At 45.4% G+C, this 21,536-nt stretch overlaps 1 protein-coding gene across 1 annotated transcript; it reads right to left on the bottom strand.

Annotated features, from left to right (window-relative positions):
- Positions 1 to 575: 575 nt before the first annotated feature.
- hdac8 (histone deacetylase 8) lies at positions 576 to 21,400 on the bottom strand. Its single transcript, XM_035149338.2, has 11 exons — positions 21,179 to 21,400; positions 21,045 to 21,097; positions 19,755 to 19,885; positions 18,637 to 18,778; positions 18,418 to 18,530; positions 18,198 to 18,275; positions 17,991 to 18,099; positions 17,066 to 17,238; positions 15,583 to 15,677; positions 7,916 to 8,021; positions 576 to 2,165 (listed from the first exon to the last, which is right to left on the bottom strand). The coding sequence occupies exons 1-11, from the start codon at positions 21,290 to 21,292 to the stop codon at positions 2,143 to 2,145; spliced, it is 1,137 nt and encodes a 378-aa protein (XP_035005229.1). The 5' UTR covers positions 21,293 to 21,400; the 3' UTR covers positions 576 to 2,142.
- Positions 21,401 to 21,536: the final 136 nt, after the last annotated feature.

Here is a 21,536-nt window from a genome sequence, read left to right as displayed (position 1 = left end):
CCCAAAAAAACTAAAAGAGCACAATCCAGGATTTCCAGTGGTGCCCTGAAACCTCCGGGGGCCCCTCGGGTTTTTCTAATTTGACTCTTCAGAGCAAAAAAAAAAAAGAAAAAAGAAAAAGTGCATAAACACACACAAGTCTCTCCCATTGCTCATGATTACAAAGCCCCCACCCCCCAGTTTACAAGATAGGATTTCAATGGCCTCTCCTTTCTCTGAGCTCGTAAACGGTGTAATGAGTTTCATTTGCTCCGGCTACGTTGGGCTCAAACCGCCACGGTGACCACAGCAGTGTTCGTAAAGATCACAGGGAATCCTCGCACACACACACACACACACACACACACACACTTGTAAGCTCACTTCTGTGCAGCACATGCCAGCTCTCGAGTGGCGACTCCTACATTTGGTGTGAATTTCCAGGCCATTAATTTGGGGGAACATCACTTCTAAAGGAACCTGCCTGACATTTGTGGTTCCTCTTTCAAACGCTCGGCCCCATTAAAGCCTCCATTAAGCAGCCGCGGCAACATAAATCAAGTCTTAAAACACAGAGGAGACACATGACAACAACATGCCGTCCTGTCCTTTATTTCAACACGTGTCCGTGGTGTGCACATCAAACCACTCGGACAGAAAACAAACGCATAAAACATATCAAAGTTATGAGATTCAACCTTTCACTTTTTTTCTAAAATATTGAAGATTGAACGTTTATCTGCAGCGGGTTTGTAAAAAATTGGTCGAATGACAGATGGAGTTTTGTCACATACATATATATATAGAGAATCAAACACGAGGGGAATTTAACTTTTTAAATGTTTAGTTTTCCTTTGATGCCAAGTTTCCAAGAGACGGGATTTTTTTTCCGTTAGTCTTTATACTTATTTAAAAAAAGAAACGTGCAAGAACAATAAAAAAAAATACAAAAACGAAAACAGTTATTGAGATGTGAATATTGAACAGTAACAAATAACAGATTCTTAAGTCGTCAGGATTTACTGAAGATCCACTTACTGAGTTGGAAACTGGGGAAAACATCACAGACAGATGAAAGCTCCTCAAAAAGGCCGGTGTGTGTGAGTCAGGATTCACTCTGTCAAACAGTTTCAATGGTCAGTTGTGTACTTTATTGTGCACTTTACTTTTGTGTATTTCGTGGTACAGAAGAAATATTAGTCATTTCAAGTTTGTTTTGTGAAATGAATGAACCTCACCAACATGTGAAACCAGCTCCTGACTCCTCTCTCTGTCTAAATCCTCCTTAAAGTTCATATGAGCTCTGTTATTGTCTGTCTGTGGAAAAAAAAAACTTTTAAACTTTCCCTACATTTCTTCCATTTAAAATTCCAAACTCTATCCAGATGTTTAATTTGCAGATTGTTGCCCAGGGGTCAGAACAATGTGGCCGAGCAAATAAACTTCAAATCTGTAACCGGCTGTTTTCCAAAACTTCTCCAGACCGTTTGTTTGTAAACTTTCCAAGAGTCTCCGGACGTCTCCGATGCTTTTCAGGACTTTTCCAGACCGGCTCTGGAACCCAGGGGGCGTTTTTTGGGGAAGGTGGCCGTTTGGTTTTATGTCTGTTTTAGCGCTTACGGGTCCTCGGGGGGGTTGAAATCACAGCAGCACCGGGGTGAACGTGAAACCGGACACCTGAGAAATCTGTTTTTTCCATTTAGGTTAAAACGTGCAACTGACGGACGCACACAAACGCATCCCCCCCCCGACACCGAGAAACAAACGGGCGCACTGACTCCGGCTGTAATTCAACGTTTACATAACCTCACTGGAAACTGTAAAAACTCTCTCGTTCACAGGAAACGCACAAACTGTAGCTTCTCAAAAACACAAAACAAAAAAAAACACAGGATTAAAAACAGCGACCACATCACCCCCTTATTAAACTGTTATCCTCTGGAAACACTCGGCTAATGTTTTCCAAAACCTCCTCTCGCTGCCTCCATCCCTCCCTGGTTCGCTCCGCGCCTCGGGGCCGAAGGGGTCCGCTCCATATTGTCTTCATTAAAGCCACCGAGCGTCGACCTGGTTTGGAAACACGGTGTGTGTTTGTGTGTCTGAATGTGTGTGTGTGTGTGTGTGTGTGTGTTTGTGTGTAGAGGAGGCCGAGTCCGCCGGCTCCTAAACCACATTCTTTAAATTCCCTGTAAACAACAGAAAGAGAGAGAAATGAGAGTTGGGGGGGCGAACACACATGTTACAACACACATGTACACAACTAGCAACACTCCCCCCCCCTTCACACACTCACACACACACACACACACACACACAGGGAGGAAGGAGAAGGGTCAAACATTAAGTGGGATTCAAAACAAGGATGAATACACAAATGAACAGGAAAAACCAAACACAAGATGGATGCAGTGTGGATGAGAAACACACACACACACACACAGACACACACAATACACTGTAAACAGGAATGGAAGATGTAGTGATCGCGGTGTGGAGAGGTAGCATCGAGGTCAGAGACGCGCGCCGACGAAGCGCGAGTCGATCTCAATAACACGTCGTCGATCGTCTGACGATTGATTAGCCTCTGAGGGAAAGGGCCAATAATGTGGGGCTTCTGGACGAGACAGTGGAAATCCAGTCGCTCCCGATGACACACGAGAATGCAAATACAGGATCAGCATGGAAACGACAACGCTAAGTAACACAAAGAGCGCACACACACACACACACACGCGCACGAGCCGACACAATAGCCTCATTAAAAAGTCTAGTCGTCGGTTTACTTTCTATGTAACGATGCAACAATGCCTCTTTGTTGGTCTATTGTTATGTTAAATTGCCTGCTTGTGAAAAATAAACATGTTGTACACACACACAGACACACACACACACACCCTCTGGTTGGATGAGTAATTGCCCCCCCCGACAAACGCAGCCCTTCACTGAGGCAGTGAGGGAGGATGTCCTGTCAGTGGAGTCCTGTCATGTTCCGCTGCCGTGACAACAGCAGCTTCATCAAAGAGCTCGACAATCAACTGCATCGATCCTTCAGTGTGTGTGTGTTTGATCTCTGGGTTTACGTCACCTTTAGTTTTTTTGTTTTTTTATCTGAAGGCAGTTTAACGGTCGACGGTTGACAAAAGCACGTTATCTCCAATGCGTGCACTGTTATCTTCACACGGGCCAACCGAGGACAGAGAGCCGCTGACGAGGCCGTTTTGTTTCTACTACAACAAGAGGAAAAGTGTCAGGGAATCACGGTGTGAGCTGAAAACAGGAAAAAGAGGAAGTTTGCTCCCGGGCAGAGCCTCAGGTGCACTGACAGAAAAACTGCCGATGGGATATTTACTTTAAAATATCACACAATTGATTTAAACGTGAACTTTTATCACCGTCTCAGGACGAACTTGTTGTTCTTTGTTTTTCTTTTGTCTGTTTTTCAGCTGTTAAAACAATAAGTCAACAGACAGAAATGTTTTAATAACCCACACTTCTGATGAGCAGAGGGGAGAGAAACAGATCAATAAATAGTTTTAGATTCTTAAAACGTGTTTTGAATCATTGTAAACTGAACATCTGAGGGTTTGGGGATCAGGGGTCGGATCAAACAAACAATCTGACATCACCTTGGAGTTTGAAAACCTGCCACGGGTGTTTAAAAGAAAAAACTAATTTCTAACAATAAACGATTGATGTAGAAATATGGTCTTTCTTCTTGCTCTCCCCCTGAATCCACTCTCCCACTTCTCTTTGCTTTCCAGATGTGGACAACGGGGAATTGTGCCGAAGTGACCACGGATATTTACTACCTGGACAAACTTCATCCATCACAGCGTCTGTGGGTGTGGAGGCAATTCTCCAGTTCAGGTATGAAGGTGAACATATTTCTCCCTGGTTTTGTGTCCTGCTTGTAAATCTTTGTGTCAAAGTCGAGTTTATTTCCTCCACCAAAGAGGTTGTGTCCCCCCCCCCCGGTCCATTTGTGTGTTTGTCAGCAGGATGACAGAAAAACTACTGAACACATTTGAAACTCGGTGGAAGGATGAGACCGAGGCCGAGAGAGGAGACGTTACATTTACCGAGCGGCTCTAATTGAATGATCTATAACTGCACTCGGGAGCAAATCCTGGAAAACCAGGTCGCTGAATGAGGCGCATTGTTCAGAAGTGTCTTAGTCTCTCTATGAATCATCTGTGTGTTTAAGGTGTAACAAGGAATTAACCAATCACAGTGTAATCTCCGGGCTCCAGGTGTCCTCTCAATAAAAGCAAAGGGCCCAAAACAAACAAATATTACTATTGGATAATTCCCCCTGAATAAAAACACAAGACAATGCTGCGTCGTTGACTTAGGACGAGCTCCCTGCTGCACTGAAGATAGCGAAGCCCCAACAATGAGCCGGACCACACCTCTTTGCATTTGATATTTAAACAACGTGGGCGCTGGACCTGAAAATGAGAACAGTGTGGGTCTGAAACTCGCAGTGACTACACAGTGGCTTGGTGCTGCTTTGCGTCAGATGTAAATTAGGACCCTGTGAAGGTGCGTGTGTGTTATAGAGTGTGTGTGTGTGTGTGTGTGTGTGTGGGTGGGACATGTCATCACAAGGAAGAATAAACGTGCAAAAGCTGGAAGGATGTAAAGATGCTGCAGTATTTCCCTGCTGACACACACTGATAATATAAGATACAATCACACAGTAACGGCTGGCAGTTTATACACAGACACAGACACACACACACACACACACACACACACCACAGACACACACACACTGAGTCTCACACACACACACACACACACACACACAGGCCCGGGGGAAATCACACTAGCAGAGCCTCGTAAACAGAGGACAGTGAATACACAAACAGCTGCTGTCGCCTCCGACAACCACCGAATAAAAATCACATTTTAATTAATACAGACGTTTTACAAGCCCCAGTGTGTGTGTGAGGGGGGAGAGAAACAAAAGGAAAGAGTGAGTAACTCCCTCAGAAGGACATTTAAAGATACATAAAGCTCACTGGGTCTTGTACTTTTTGAATCGTCTCGATGTTTTAACGCTCGTAACAGTGGCTGTAATGTGTTTAGTCTCACAAACACACTAACTGGACAGTTTATGTCGGAACACCAATAAAAGCCCCGACTTTTATTATCTGAACCGAGCTGAACCGGATCGACTGGGCGTTGGTGACACTGCGACTTTTCATCTAGCGCCACCGGCCGTTTAAACATTTAAACATGGACGCCGCCACACGCCAAATATCTGCATCGTCGTTAACATACATGTAAATAAGTCAACCGTGGCCACGTTAGCGTGCTACTTAGCCACGGACTGTAAATGAAATTACTTCAACGGTGCAAGATGGCGGCGTTCGTATCATTTCTGTTTCTAATTCATTAAAAAATCGTCCTGCATCATTTAAAAAACTGTGTATTCTGCTTTAATCGTCACAGTGAGTTCAAACATCTGGCTTCGAGACATCGCACATGCTGAACGACGATGGGAAGAATAGAAAGGATTTGGGGGGGGATTACAAGTTGAAGATTCAAAACGTTACAGTTCATACGTGCCAGCAGACAGAGCAGATGTGGACACGCACACACACACACAGACATGCAAACACACACACAAACACACACACACACACACACGCACGCAAACATACAAACCCTCACACTGCCCAGTTTCTCAGGGAAACCAATGTTTATAAGCAGTGCAGCACTTCCAAAACCAGAAAAACACTTATCCACCCCAATGAGGTCATGTGGATATGTTTGCCTAGAGGTGCGTGTGTGTGTGTGTGTGTGTGTGTGTGTGTGTGTGTGTGTCTCTGCATTAGTTGAGTTAGCAGACGTGTGGATCTTTTTCTTAATCGTAGGCAGAAACAAAAAGACACGTACGTTCACTGCACGATATTTAAAATCCTAATGCCCTCACGTTCCTGATGAGGTTTTTGGGTCGGGGTCCTGCTCGCTGTGCGGTGAAACGCTCTGTGACACAACCAGTTTCTGGTGAAAAGTGGTTTCTGACATGACGGAGGTGGAGGAGAAAGAGAGAAATGAAGGAAGAGAGAGAGAGGACATTAAACAGACGTGACAGGTTGAGAGCAGGATGGAAACTTCAGTGGGAGAAGGACAAGAAAGAAAAAGTCCCCCGGATTCACATACTGTAAATATATTATACGTACGAGGCTCAAAACGAACAGATGAAAACAAATGGTCGTGAGAGTCATGTTGAATCATCTTAATGATGAAATTAAAACATGAATCCTTCCCTAACGAGCAGTCGACAGTTGACTCTGACCGAGCAAAGAAAGAGAACAAGCGATCTGATAAACGACAGGAGAGGCACCAGGCCCGTCTCTCTCTCCGTCTTTCTGCTCGTCTGCGTTTCATTTCTCATTTCTCCTCCTTTTTCTATTCCCTCCATCCGTCCGTTTGTTCATCCATCCGCTCCTTCTGCCCCCCCCCCCCTCTAATAGAAGCCGTATGACTGGAAACCAGCGATACTTTCAACCCCTCTGGTTGTGATGATTTTAACGCGAGCCAACAGACCCAAGTGGATTTTGTCAAAAAAGAAAAGAAAGAAAAGAGAAGAGAACTCCTGTTCCTCTGATTTGATGTGACCTGGAGTTTTTCAGAGCGCGGGAGCTTAATGCTGTTTGGATAAACCGCCCCGGCATCCAACATGGCTCTTGTTGTAATTTGCTGCGGTACAACGACTTGTTCTGTTTGAATCCACGAAGCTTCGGTTGCTAATTGAGTCCATGTCCAGTCGAACGTGGACGAAAGCGGCTCTCCAATCCCACCGAGCAGCAGTTTCCACCATTAAAGTGGAGATTTGAAAACTTCCTCTCCAGTAAACACATTTGAAAACAACAGTCCCACCTTTATAGTTTTATTATTTCACAGAATACACGACAGAAGTGGTTGTCAGAGTTTGCAGTTTGGTGTCCGAGCCCCAGGTCGCTGCAGTTTGTGTTCGCCGGTGCAAACAGGAAGCAGAGTCGACTCCACAGTTGGTTTCAACAACACGACGCACGAGGAACAGCGGCGGTGGAAATGAGAAGAGGACGAGACGGAACTGCGAAGCGTCGACAGCGTATCGAGTGACCGATAAGAAGCAATGAGGAAGTGAAGGCGAGCGTTTCCAAACAGTTTCAGGCACTTGAAAGCCCCGGAGTGGTCGTGTGGCTGGCAGGTGTAACCGTAGCAACGCTGACGCACTTTCAAAAGGGGCCTGATTCAAAAGAAAGGAAGAGGTATTTCCTTTGGGCCTGTGGCTAACACGTCTTCCTACTTCTCTAGAAATCTGGGCTGAGCACGGTTTGGTGTTCCGGGGAGTGAACTCGACCCGTAGTCGCGCTCCACGCTTGTTTCTTTTGCGGCGAGTTCCCGACCTCACATCCAGTCACTCTCTCCCGCCGCTCAACCCTTCGCCTCCGTTTCACCCGGTCGGACGGATCTCGTCTGGCTGCTGCGGGCTGTCAGCGCAAAACACACCAAAGGGCCGGAGACACACGCTCACAGAAGAACATACAAACATAAAGGAATATATATAGAAAGACAATGCTGCAAAAATAGAAAACACCACATGTGTGGAGACCCAGACTCGGGTCAGGGAGGCTTGTGGGTAGAAGAGCCGGGTCGACGGTTTGTTCACACACACACAAACGGCTGTTGAAGAGCCACAAGGACGAGAACAAAACAAAAAGAAGAAGAGGAACAAGCCGCACAGACGAGGACAGAGCACGAAACCACAGTTAATAAAGAGCCGTGCAGGGACAAAAGGGCTGTAGGTGAGAGAGGGTTCAGGGAGACGCACACAAACAGACACACATCTGTTTACCCACCACGCCCTCCACCACACCAGCAGACACACCTGTGCATCCACATCACACCCATCCAGACACACACAGACACACACACACACCTTTGATGGTGCCGAGGACCTGGTCCAGGTGTTTGGTGTCGTTCCGGTCCGGTCGACAGCTCGGGCTGATCTCCAGCGAGTAGTCTGGTCCGTATTTTGTAAAAAACTAAACACACACAGAAAGAGAGAGAGAGAGAGAGAGAGATCATGTCACAGAAAAATCATTATAAACACATTTAGATGAATTGGTTTTTGAAATAACGTTTAATTTCTCTCGTCCTCGGTCAAACGTTAACATCTGCACTCAGTCGCTGCAGCCGAGCGCCAAAGAACACTTTCTCCTCTTTGTCTCCCTTTCTCTTTTTTTTTTTTTTAAAGAATGCAGCTGCTTTCCTGGAAAATATCGGAATACGTTTTGGACTTTGAAGAATCCGACTGTGAAACTGACTGATGATGAGTGTTTACTCAGGCTTTCACGGATCATTCCCTAAAAAAAAAGAAAAGAAAGGGAATTACACCCAAAACGGTGGGAAATAAAGAAATCAAACCAAACTTTACAAATATTGAGCAACAAACTTGTTTCCCCTCTGCTTGACCAACAAATCCACTTTTATCTTTTACTGATTTATTCACTATATTGTGCATTATACACATTTATTTAAGCTCCACACCTAATTCTGATATTTAACCAGAACCAGATAAAAGTAGTAAAAAAGTAGCCTCACGATGGGGCGAGAGGAAAAGTCAAGGGAATCACTGAACTCATTCATCCTCTGGGGAACATGAACGTCGCCAGAACAAAGATTTCAGACGGACACATGTTCTTTATATTCCCTGAACCCCGTGTGTTGTCTTGGATGTTGCATGACACGCAAACGAATGTATGAGACAGTCATGTCTGGTTCACGTAAAGAGAGAAAACGTAACGCGGAGCCCAGAAGACGAACCACAAATCAGTCAAACCTCCACTGAGACAGCCCGGGCCTCACCAACTTGGATAAATAAGTCTGAGATGATTTCAGCAAATACCAAAGGCTCCTGGCAGCGTCGGCCCAATTCCATGAAAACAAAACCAGCCAACACGAGAAAAGAAAAAACAGGTGGAAATCCAGCGAGTGGGTTCAACCAGAAGTTAAAAACCGGCGCACGTCAGTTGAAAAAATGCATTTCTGGGGAATTAGTCGTGACTCCGTGCCACGGGAGCAAAACAAACTCAGCGGCCAGGTCCGACCACAAGTGCGTCAGTCCATCTGCGGCCGAGTGTTGTGAAAGCCCCGGACTCTGAGGACTCAGCAGAACCCCGCGCAGCAGCCCGAGGTGACGGAGGCCTCGCGCTGAACGGCCACACGTCCGCTTCAAATCACCTGTTCGGAAATTACCAGGAAAAAAAAAACCCAGCATGGGGAGTAGGAAAGTGGAGGAAGAACTTTTCACTCAAGCTGCACTTGTGGCTTTTTTTTCTGAGCTTTCCACTGTGGGTCATTGTCTCTTTCAGCAGAGGGTTGTGATTTCTCCCCATAGATTCCACCACATGATGTAATTGTGATGACAACAGAGCAGGAGATGTGGTTTAAAGCTCTGAAAAAAACGAACCTCGGGTCCCGAATTGTTTTTCTTGAACATCACATACGATGGAAACCCACGTATGAAATAAGGGATTATTAGATTAATAGTTAGATTGGCGAACTGATTCCCGAAAACATGCTGGAATCATTTCTACCCTGATTCCATGGAACATTTTAATTTGTGTCACTAGAGAAGACTTCAGAAGGTCTGTTGGCGACACACACACACACACACACACACACACACACACACACACACACACACGCCCGAGCAGATGTACACACAGCTGAGCCGAGCCAACGTGCACGAGGAGTATACTTATGTTTACTTGAAAGACAAAGGCTACTCTGTCTTTGATGAATAGCCCTGAGCATATGGGCGTGTGAGTCGGGGGACTGATGCTGGTGCGTGTACTACAGATAGTTTAGATAAATATCAGCTGCGACGCTAACGATTGTGCTTCCCACAGAGAAGGTCGAACGGACGTGAGCCGACACGGAATCGGGATCAAAGGGTCGAAGCTTTTACGATCCGTGCAGAACCCAGACTGTAGGAGGCAGTGTTTCGAAAAAACAGGCTACGAACCTGTAACTAGCACCAACGTGTAGCTGAGATCATGAGGAATCAGTCTGGATTCAGTTTATATGCAAGTTCAATAGTGTGTATCCATTTTTACAGTCTCTCTAATGTGTTTGTGCATGCAGCAGGTGAAAGAACCTGCACGATGAAGTTAAACTCGGCTGTTGTCGGTTTGTTTGCTGACGTCGAACCGAGTTTACAAGAGAGGAAGCTTTGCCAAAAACTCGATTGGCAGATCTTTGGTAGGAAATAAAGGTAGATGAGCGGTGTGTGTACGTACACGTGTGTTTTTGTGTGAATGTGCATGGGTATGTACAAAAGGTAAGGCTCTGTTGTAATGTGTGTGTGTGCGTGTGTGTGTGTGTGTCTGTTTCCAATTAACTCCGATGAGTTTTTGTGTCTTAACCTCCGGTCTCAACTGAGCTCAACATGAGAGTACTTAACACACATGCACTAGCACACCGGCTATGTATTCCCATGAACCCAGTGCTCTGTCTCCTGCTGTCCAGCAACACACACACACACACACGCACACACACACACACACACACACACACACACACACACACACACACACACGAGGAAAACAGAGGTGCAGACACTCCTAGAAGAAATACTGGTTTTCCTACAATATCTCTAACATTTTTATATTATTCCCGACACTTTGTCCACCACAGACGCCTGTAGAGCGAGAGAAGGAGGAAAACGAGCGCACGGCCCGGTGACGCAGCATCATCTACATCACCTGGACAAGGTCACGAGACAGGAAATACCCGCTGACCGGCTCCAGCAGGGAGATAAATACTGAAAGGTCTCTGCTTATTTAACTCGGACCCTCTGCCCATCACTCACTGCTGGTATGAGCTGGTTTGTATGAGAAACACGGCCCTCGACTCTGAAAGCTGCGTGTGTGTGTGTGTGTGTGTGTGCATCAATTTTATTAATGTTTTTCAACTTGTGCTCCAGACAGAGATGTAAAAATAAGTTTGGAAACACTGTAAGTAGAAATATTCACTGTATTTGACTTGTACTGTTTGAACTACAGCCTGACAAACATGGATATTTGGAGGCAGACGCTGATATTAGAGCGCAAAACTAGTTCCGATACCAATGTACCATCATGTAAACAAGTTCAGGTTCATGTGCACTTAAGGCAAAACATGTGTGTTTGTGAGAAGGTCAGAGTGTGTGTTCATGTGTCCATCTGTGGACAGTAATGTGTGTGTGTGTTTGTTTTCACAGTGACCAGCAGGATCTCAGTGATGAAGGACACCGAGCTGCACAGCGGAGGGGAAAACGTCTCGGAAAACAAATGGACTCTGTCTGCTATCACGCCGCTATCTCATAAATGTTTTCAACAAGGAAAGAAAAAAGAAAAACGGCCCGATGCCCAAATCGCAGTCACATATCGCACGTACACCCCCCCCCTTCCCCCCTCTCTCTCACCCTCCCTGACTTTTCATCAGTCCATATTTTTTAGAGACGACTGTCCAGTATTTTAGTCCCTTTAAGAAACTATACTCCATATTTAGCATTTGTATGTTTTTGAAATTACTCATGAATAACAAGGACAGTGGGTTTAAAAAACACCAAATGGGAAAAAGTTAAAGTGAAGAGAACCAAGTGAACGATGGTTCCATCTTCTCGGATCAAGTCGGTCCATGAACTTCAGACACGATAACGTTCAGAGATGCAACAGAGACACGAGTCCCTGAAGGGAAATAGAACAGGAAACTGACTCTTTCAACTTCCTGTTTGTGAATCGCAATATTCGCCAGAAAATCAAAATTTTCTATGGAAGAGAATCAATAATAATTAATAATCAGCTTCTTCACACAAATCATTTTTCTGTGTCATTTTGTAAACAGACAAAATTTCCGCAGGTCTGAACACACACACACACACACACACACACACACACACACACACACACACACACACACACACACACACACACACACACACACACACACACACACACACACACACACTTTACGCCGGTGACGTTTCCGGTGATTGAGCCCGTGACTCTGGGAGCCGACACAGCCAGCGAGGGGCAGGACAGGAAGTGGCTGCAGACAGGAAAAGAGGAAGTAGAGGGGCGGGACGCTTCCCCCGCTGCCAATCTGGGACATGGGACCAGAGACGTCCTCCCTTCCTGTGCGGCTCGGAGACACACATTTGTATGTACGTTGGTTGCGTTAACACAAGGCTAAAGGGGGGGGGGTTACAGCGATCGGGCAACTGATGAGTTTGTGCTTTCTACCTGTTCCAATAAGTCGTTTAACATCTATCCGCAGTATAACCATCGGTTTGTACAGTAGCAGATGTGGAGAGGAGAGCAATCACTGTCCATATCTCCACAATCAAAAGGTTATCGACCCAAGAGCCGGCGTCCGCGTCACAGGACAATTATTTCTGATATCCAGGAAAGAAGAAAAACATAAATGACCTTCTGGGGTCAAGCAAGTCCAGGTTTCTACATCAGAATAGTTTCACTGCTTTATGGGCTTGAACTTGAGGCAGCAAAGAGAAGAGCGTCGGAGAGAAGGTGAAATATGTGACAGAGGATATGAGCTGGTTCGGAGAACGTGGTCGATGCGTGTTTGCCCACTGAGGCAGCGGGGCGGCCGCAGGAAGTTATGATCTGTGGTTTGTTTTCATCAAACCACAGCACGGCTGGAAGGAACTCAGCTGCTGGGAAATGACCGAAAAACAGAATCAGGGAGGGGAGGGGGGGGAGTGCAGGTTGAATTATTAAAGAAAGGCAGATGGGCAGAACTGGCTGTTTACCAAACACTGTTATTAAACCTCACAGCTGCACGGCTGACTTAAAAGTATGGAAAAATATTCTCACAAATAAATAAATAAAATAATTTGAGATCATTTTAGCTTTTTTAACAACCCCAATATATTAATTCCCGCGTATTGACGTCATTGAAAAGACGGCAGAGGTCAGCGAGTTACTGCAGCTTGTTTACCGGTCTGGTAACGGTTACACCAACAAATCAAGGTTAACCTGCGAAGTCCCAGCTCCGAGCTTCTGCGTGAAGAGAGCGGCCTGGAAAGGAGTCAGGTTCCCCGGCCTGAGCCATTGTCCCAGTCCGGCCCCTGGGCTCGACCGCCATCACACAATGGGGGGGTCAAACGCGTATCAGCAAACGACTGACACACAATACAAGTTATCGGCGAGGGGTTAATGACTTTCAACCTGGCAGCGCGAACTACAAAAGGCACGTTTACTTGTGTTTTTGTGAGATACTGCAGGAGAATGCGTGCGGTAGGAGCAGGGGCATTGTGTGGGTTATCTGCAGAGTCATATTTTGTCTGGTAATCAGTGAATATTGCAGCACTATTGTTGATGTGACTGGGCAACTCTGAGTGATGGCTGTGTTTTTAGCACTAGTGTCTTTAGACACATTTGCCAAGTAGACGTCAGAAACTTTTGGATACTGAGAAAAAAGACGAGATTGAGTGCAAACACATTTAGGACAAAGTAAACCAAATTTGTTTGGGATCGATATCAGGAAAATTTGAGTAGATGGATGTTTGAAAAACATTATTTCACTTCTGCTGAAGTTGTTTTCATTCTGGAAAAACTTCACCTGTGTGATTTCCTCACTGATAAATCTTCAGGTGTTTTCTCCTCTTTAACAGTAATTTATCATATGACTACAATGCTAAAAATATATATATGCACATAATCAAACAAGAGCAAGTGTAGTCATCTGGGTTTTTGTCTACAGTAAAGCACAAGGGTGGACACACACACACACACACACACACACACACACGGGTACAAAGGTAGTTTTGTTCCCCGTGTTGCTGGAACTTCAGCTTTGCTTGGTCATCATGGATAAATGCCCCTCTTATCGAGCACAACGGGCACAGACAGAGCCCAGAACACACACACACACACACACACACACACACACACACACACACACACACACACACACACACACACACACACACACACACACTGTTGTGTAATACTACGACTTCAGGAGGAAATTTACCTTCAAAATAAATCTTTTGAATACATAAAAAGAATAAAAAAGTGAATGAGCACGTAGAAAGGTGTTTGTTTAAACGTGTGTGTGTGTGTTGTGTTGTGTTGTGCGTCCCCTCATCTTCATCGTCTGTGGCAGCTGCCCACACTGATAGTTGCTTTGTTTTCAATGAGTGCTTCTTAATGAGGTCAAAGGCTATTTAGGGCCATTGGACGCTGACGAGGAGAAACAAGAGGCACCTTCATCATGGTCAGAACACACACACACACACACACACACACACACACACACACACACACACACACACACACACACACACACACACACACACAGCTATTCATTACATTTGACCAAGACAAGGTCTAAAAAATCAGCTGCTGGAGAAAGAGCCTCTTTGTGTGTGTGTGAATATCCGAGCGGCAGAGACAGATGGGTGGACTGATTTCTATTTGGAGAGAGGACGGCTCTATTTGATTTACTAGTTCACAGAATGAAGAGCGCTCACATGACATTTCTTTCACAAACATAAATTACCGGGGCATTTTCCTCCCCTCACTAAATTAAACCTGCAGAGAGAAACTTTTGTCCCCCGTCAAGCAGCGATGGTTATCGCACAACTACTGTACGTGTGCTCATAGCGTTCGTCCGAGACGTCCATCTCCCCGTTTTTTAATCATTCCTCCGAGTTCACTTTCATCTGGAGAATGGTTCCGATGGTTGCTTCCCTCTTCAGCTCCGGCAAACCAAAACCTGCTAGTTGACGTAAATGCATCGGCGCCTGAAGGTTAAATGCGGGAACGACACCAGAGACACCAGGTTCAAAACTCAGGTGGACTGCGACGCACCAGGAGATCGAATCAGCCTTTTGTGTCCTTGTTTGCCAAAGTCCTGTAGTCCAGCTTTGTTAACGTCAACACTGGGACATTAATAACCAGATTAAGTTCCAGTTTAAGCGTTTACATGGTTCCCAGTGATCTGATTTATAAACCAGAGGTCGACACGTCATGTTTGATCGTCCTGTTAAAAACAGGAAACTTCATCTTATTCAGAAAGTCAATTAAAAGTATTTCCCAAAGTAATCAAGTAATTATTTAAGTTATAGTTACAAAAAAAGTGTATTTAAAATCTGTAATACGGTAAATAAAAGTTCACCTTGCTAAAAGATGAGATGTAAAGACGTCTGTGGTAGATGAGGCGAACGGAAAGAAATTGTCAACGCTACTACAATTCAGTTTTTTTAACAAACGCACACACACACACACACACACACACACACACACACACACACACACACACACACACACACACACACACACACACACACACACACACACACACACACACACACACACACACACACACACACGGAGACAAACCCCTTCACTGAGAAGTGGGCGGCCATCCTTGATTAGCCGGAGTGACTCAGCAGACGGCGAGCACAAGGGGGTGTGTGTTTTTTTTGGTGGCTTTTTGTGTGACGGTGCAATGAATGAGCACATTTGTGCTCATGTGGGAATATGTAAATGTGTGCGACTATGGCCATAATAGAGAGAGAATGTGTTGTTTTACCTCGTGGTCTGGTATCTCGGAGGAAAGGGTCTTTCCCAGAACCGCTGCCGTCAGATACGTCCAACAGCGAGCCGTGTTAGCCAGGTTATAACCTCCTGGTGAGAGAGCGGAGGAGACGGGAGTCAAGTTAGGATGAAGAGAGGCTCATTATTATTATGTGGTTACAAGCTGCAGGTACTGAACATCGTTTCTCCTGAAATCCAAACCTCTCAACCTTTATCTGATCACAGCTTAGTACCGGGAAAGTTCTTCAAAGTCAGACGGACAAAACAAATGTTCTAAAAACCTTACGTGAAGTGTAATTCGCCGAAGAGGTTCAGTTTGAACCTGTGTTGTTTGTCGTCAGCCGGATTACACAAAAAACTACACAACAGATTTCCAGGAAACTTGGTGGAAGGATGAAGAAAGAACTCAATTTAGGCACAGATGTGTTGTTTTCCCCAAGTTTCATGGAAATCTGTATCGTGGGTTTTTGTATAATCCTGCTGACAAACAAACAAACCAACAGACAAGAAATAACACAACAAAGATCCTTATGTACAGATCTCCTTCAGCCCACGAGACCGGGAGTTTGAAAACCATGAGATTCTTGTTTTATTGTCATGTCTGCTAAAACAAGACATTTAGTCTTTAATACAATATCCTCTGTTTATGCTGATTTCTTCTGGTTCTACGATTATGAAACACTAAAGTTGTTGCTTCGGGGAGGGAACTTTTCTGCGGTGGATTTTATTTGCCAACATTGAGAGAAAAGGCAGAATATTTTTGGTTTTAAGGCTGAGCTGTAAAATAATCTGTAGTTTTGTATTAAGGGAAATTACAGTGGAATGTTTGAACACTGCCACTGCAGCTTTTGGTTTCTTGTAAACTCAGGAGGGTTCGGCAATTTACTTTAATGCATAATAGGAAAATAAAACAACTTCAAGTCAAGATCAAGACGTGGCCACAACGCCACAAACTGGACGCTAACGAAATAAAACTGCTGAAAATGTATCGACACGGGAAAGACGAATAAAAAAAGGGTGAAGGATGAAGAGGAGCAATATAAAACCCCAAAAAATAGAGGAGGATGTAATGAAGAGAAAGTATGTAGGACAGAGAGGGAGGGAGAGAAAGGAAGAGAGGTGGGATTGTAGTTGAGTAAAATGGCTTCATTGTGTCGTATAATTAGTCGCTATCATCTGGCCGAGGGCTGAGGGGTCTGGAACAGAGCACGGTGTGTGTGTGCATTTGCGTGTGTGTGTGCGTTTGCGCGTGTGTGTGTGTGTGTGTGTGTGTACTGTATGTGCGTCTGTAAATGTGGATAAGTGAGTAAATCACTGACGTTCAAAGCAAAAACAAACAAATACAAAGATAAAAGATGATTTCATGAAAACATTTTACACACCACATGCATATACACTCATATACAGACACACACACACACACACACATGAACGTACACCTATGCAAACACACACACAAACACAAACAACACCCGTACCTCCTCCCAGCAGCAGCGTGGGGAGCTGCCACTGCAGGACGTACTGCAGGCACTTGCCCACCCCCACCGGGGTCATGTTGAAGGAGCACATGGGGTCGCCGGCCATCGTGTCAGCACCCAGCTGCATCACCACCGCCTCCGGGTTGAACTGCGCCCGCACCTCCTGCATCACACTGCACAACAAGGTGGCAGTAAACACAGACGCCGTCACACAGCCTGGACCAATCAGAAGTCGGTAAAGGTAACGTTCAAGTGGGGAAATGATGAAACCAGAGTGTAAGTAAAGATGGACGACACGTCTCCACGTCCTCTTGTTGTACACAAATGAAGCTAAAAGATCTTAGTCATAGTCACCGCTATCTTGTGCTTCTACTTCTCCAGCTCGGTTCTACCCACGGCTTCTCTCTCTTGCACAAATGTAGTTTGTTACGACTTCAGAAACTACAAATAAAGTAAATATTCCTTTTGAAATCCTGTGACGTCTCAGGTTTTATTTACTGTTCACTGTTAACTACTTAAATCAGTAAAATCTGGTCCAGTGTTTACTTTGAGGTTTTCACAGGAATCTGTGAAAGCCAAGGACAGAATACTTCAGCTGTGAAAAACCTAAGTTGGAGGGAATCCCCTGCTGAAGTGCCCTTGAGCAAAAAACCCTGAAACGGCACCCGCTCCAAGGCGAGCGTTCCATAACTGACCCAGACCTTTGACTTCCAGGGAGGGGCCCTGCGGTCAGGAGAGGGGAGGAAAAATAGGATTTCTCCTCAGGGATCCACGAGGAAAACAATTCTTCAAAGTCGACTCAGAGCTGCAGAGGGAATTTCCAATATGTCCCTGTGTGTGTGTGTGTGTGTGTGTGTGTGTGTGTGTGTGTGTGTGTGTGTGTGTGTGTGTGTGTGTGTGTGTGTGTGTGTGTCTGTCTGTGTACCTGGTAAAGATCTGGTAGTATCTGTCGTCCTTGATGCCGTCCTCCAGGGGGACGTTCACGGCGTACCAGCGGCCTTTACCCAGCCCCGTGTCACACATGTCCCCTGTACCTGAACACACACACATTTATCTTTCACTATATGTTTTCATTAAATCGATTATCACAAGAAAACGTGTTATTCCTGTTCAACATCTGCGAGAAACGAACCTGGGAAGAATCCAGGGGAGAATTTGTGCAGCGAGACGGTCATGACTTTGGAAGTGAAGCTGAAGGCGTCTTCCACACCTGCAGAGAGGAGGAGGAGAAAGAGAAACATAAGCTATAGGTCTGTTGATAGATGACGACAAACCTTTTAAACCTGAGTTTCAGCCTGATAATCAAAACACACATATAAAAAGCCTGGATGTATTGTGTGTGTGTTGTGTACCATCTCCGTGATGCAGGTCAACATCAACGTAAAGGACTCGCTCATACTTCTCCCTCAGTTTGAGGATTCCCAACACGGCGTCGTTCACGTAACAGAAGCCCGACGCCTCGTCCCTGGAGGAGAAAGACAGAAAAAGTATTTATCTTCCGGCATCGCATCTACTTTCACAGCATCTTTGCTCTAAAAGCGCTGATCTATGATATGATATCTGTGACTCACTTCTTAGCGTGGTGCCAGCCCCCGGCCCAGTTGATGGCCACCTCACACTTTTGGTCCAGCAGACACTGAGCTGCGGTGAGCGTAGCGCCCCCTATTGACGCTGCGTAGTCAAATATCCCCTCTACCACTGGACAGTCGTAACCTGGGGTAACACAGGAGGAGTCGAGGGGTCGAGGGCAAGAGAAGAGAAGAAACATGATAAAACGTCAACAATAAAGAAAAATGTGCACAATGCTGGTTTGGAATAAGTTAATTTTCATGTAGAGGTCGTTATTTTAAATACACTGATAGAAAAAGAAGCTCATATTGATAAGAGTGTAGCAAACTGAAGATATTGTACGGGCAATGTTTACATTTCATAAAACGGCCATTTAAAAAAAGGGAAATGAAGAGAACAATGAAGGGAGGAAGACAGAAATGAAGAGAATGGGTGTGAAGGATAGAAAACAATGGAGTGTGGAAGTAGAGCGAGAAAGATCTTAATCTGGGAAAAGGTGGAGCGGATAGAGAGAGAAAGGTGTGTGGAATACAAAAGGAGGAAGAGGACAGGATGAGGGATGAGTCGACGATGTAAGGAAGAAGAAGCAGCGGAGGGGGAGGAGGGGAGGAGGAGAGAGGAGGGGAGGAGGAGAGGAGGAGAGAGGAGAGAGGAGGAGAGAGGAGAGGCAGCGTTAGGCAACAAGTCAAGGAATTAAAAACAAGGAGGATGATTCTAAAGATAGAAATGTAAACTTTGGGCTGAGAGAGAAAAATCCCAGAGCAACAAACCACAGTGGATCCTTTTTCCACAGCGTCTGACTCAAGTTAGAATGAGTCAAATCTTTAAATATGTACTGTTTGTTTCAATAAAAAGCAGAAAATAAACAAAGACTAACTTGGAAAGAAAAGCAAAGTTACGGGAAAGTTGTATTTTTAGTTTAAGTAATGTTTTGAAAACCAGCGTCATACTGTCCCCTGCTGCCAAGAAACAGGCACTGCACGTGGATATTCTAAACCCATCTCTTCCTCCACTTCCCTTTTGAAGCCACATTTGAATCTAATATGAATTCAACTGGAAGTAAAAATAAGTTTTTAAAGAATAAGAATCACTCAACACGTGTTCTCGATGTGTTTCTCACCCAGGCCGTAGTCGACTGACTGGGGGTCATCGTTGTCTCCGTCCTGGCTGATCTTATGAAGATGTTCCAGGTACGAGTCTGTGTGGAACTTGGCCATTTCCTCTATGGTGGCAACACGAGGCTTCACGACACTGAGGGAAAAAATGTAAATCAAACTAGAGCCGGACCAACACAGGTATGAGACGACCTGAGAAGCTGGAGCTGACCGTTCTTTTCCAATAGATACAAATTCATTTTCTTTCAGTGGCCTCAGTGTTTTTGTCACTAAAAGAGTTTCTATAAAATCAGGAACTGGCCCGAAAACGTTCATATTCGGTCTGAGTGCGATTATATATATTGACAATACACATATAAGATAAGTAAGCATAAGATGTTGGAAAATTTGAGTTGAGACAAGTAGAGAAATGCAAGTATCCGAGTACTGATACCAAATACAAATACAGATTTAAAGACAGATAGCTGAAGTTGTGCATTCGACTAACGGAGCCTGTAAACGATGGTGCAGCAGATGTACGTGTTGTGGGTTTTTTTAAGTGAAAACAGTGCAAGAGTAAAACTTTAAACATCAGTTAATATGTATTTCAAATGTTTTACTACTTAATATAAGCATCAACAACAGCCCCTAGTTGGACTCTATCTATCTGTCTGTCTGTCTGTCTGTCTGTCTATCTACCTGATTGACTGACTGTCTCTCTGTCTATTTAGATGTCCTCTGAACCTTCTCTGTGAACTCGGATCTCTCGGGGTATTGAACCTCTAATCTCTTCCTCTCAGACCCAACAACCCTCTGTGCAGCAGCTGCAGCCACACGACTCACACCTGAAGTGCTTCCCCTGAATCAGGGATGGAACCAAGCAGCAGCTCCAGCTCCATGACTCACACCTGAAGTATCAGTGTTTACATCTGAATCAGGGATGGAACCAAACAGCAGCAGCTCCAGCTCCATGACTCACACCTGAGAGCAGTGTTTCACCCTGAATCAGGGATGGAACCAAGCAGCAGCAGCTCCATGACTCACACCTGAAGTATCAGTGTTTCACCCTGAATCAGGGATGGAACCAAGCAGCAGCAGCTCCATGACTCACACCTGAAGTATCAGTGCTTCACCCTGAATCAGGGATGGAACCAAGCAGCAGCAGCTCCATGACTCACACCTGAAGTATCAGTGTTTCACCCTGAATCAGGGATGGAACCAAACAGCAGCAGCAGCAGCTCCAGCTCCATGACTCACACCTGAAGTGTTTCACCCTGAATCAGGGATGGAACCAAGCAGCAGCAGCAGGTCCTCACCTCATGTGTCGCAGCAGCCCGTAGGCTTCGATCAGGGAATGGACCATACTCGCCTGCACGTGAGGGAAACAACACAAAGTCAGACACACGAGCAGACACCGAGAGGACATGAGCTGCGGAGTGTCCTCGCTCACCCGGTGCGGGACTTTGGACAAAGTGTCGCACGTCTCGATGTACTGCGAACTGTAGACGTACGCGACGGAGCGCGTCCCGGTGCGGTCCCCATCTCTGTCCCCGCTGCGACTCATGGACGAGCAGTTTGAAATCTGAGCTTTCGCCTGAAACTCGAGAGAAGAAGACGAATCCACAGCGACGGTCCTGCAGCCTGGTGTCACACCGTCAACAGCCCCCGCTCCATCCCGGGCCGGAGAGGCCGGCGTACCGCCCCGTTACAGGACAATTAAAGATGATTAAACTATAAAGGAGTATCATTAAAATGTTCGTATGAACTTTATTGAGGTGTTTCTGTTTTTTAATAAAGGCGTTGGTGTG

Source organism: Hippoglossus stenolepis, chromosome 23, assembly GCF_022539355.2.
Source record: "Hippoglossus stenolepis isolate QCI-W04-F060 chromosome 23, HSTE1.2, whole genome shotgun sequence".
Lineage (NCBI taxonomy): Eukaryota > Metazoa > Chordata > Actinopteri > Pleuronectiformes > Pleuronectidae > Hippoglossus > Hippoglossus stenolepis.
Note: the sequence above shows the minus strand (reverse complement) of the source record. Positions and strands in the feature narration are given on the sequence as shown.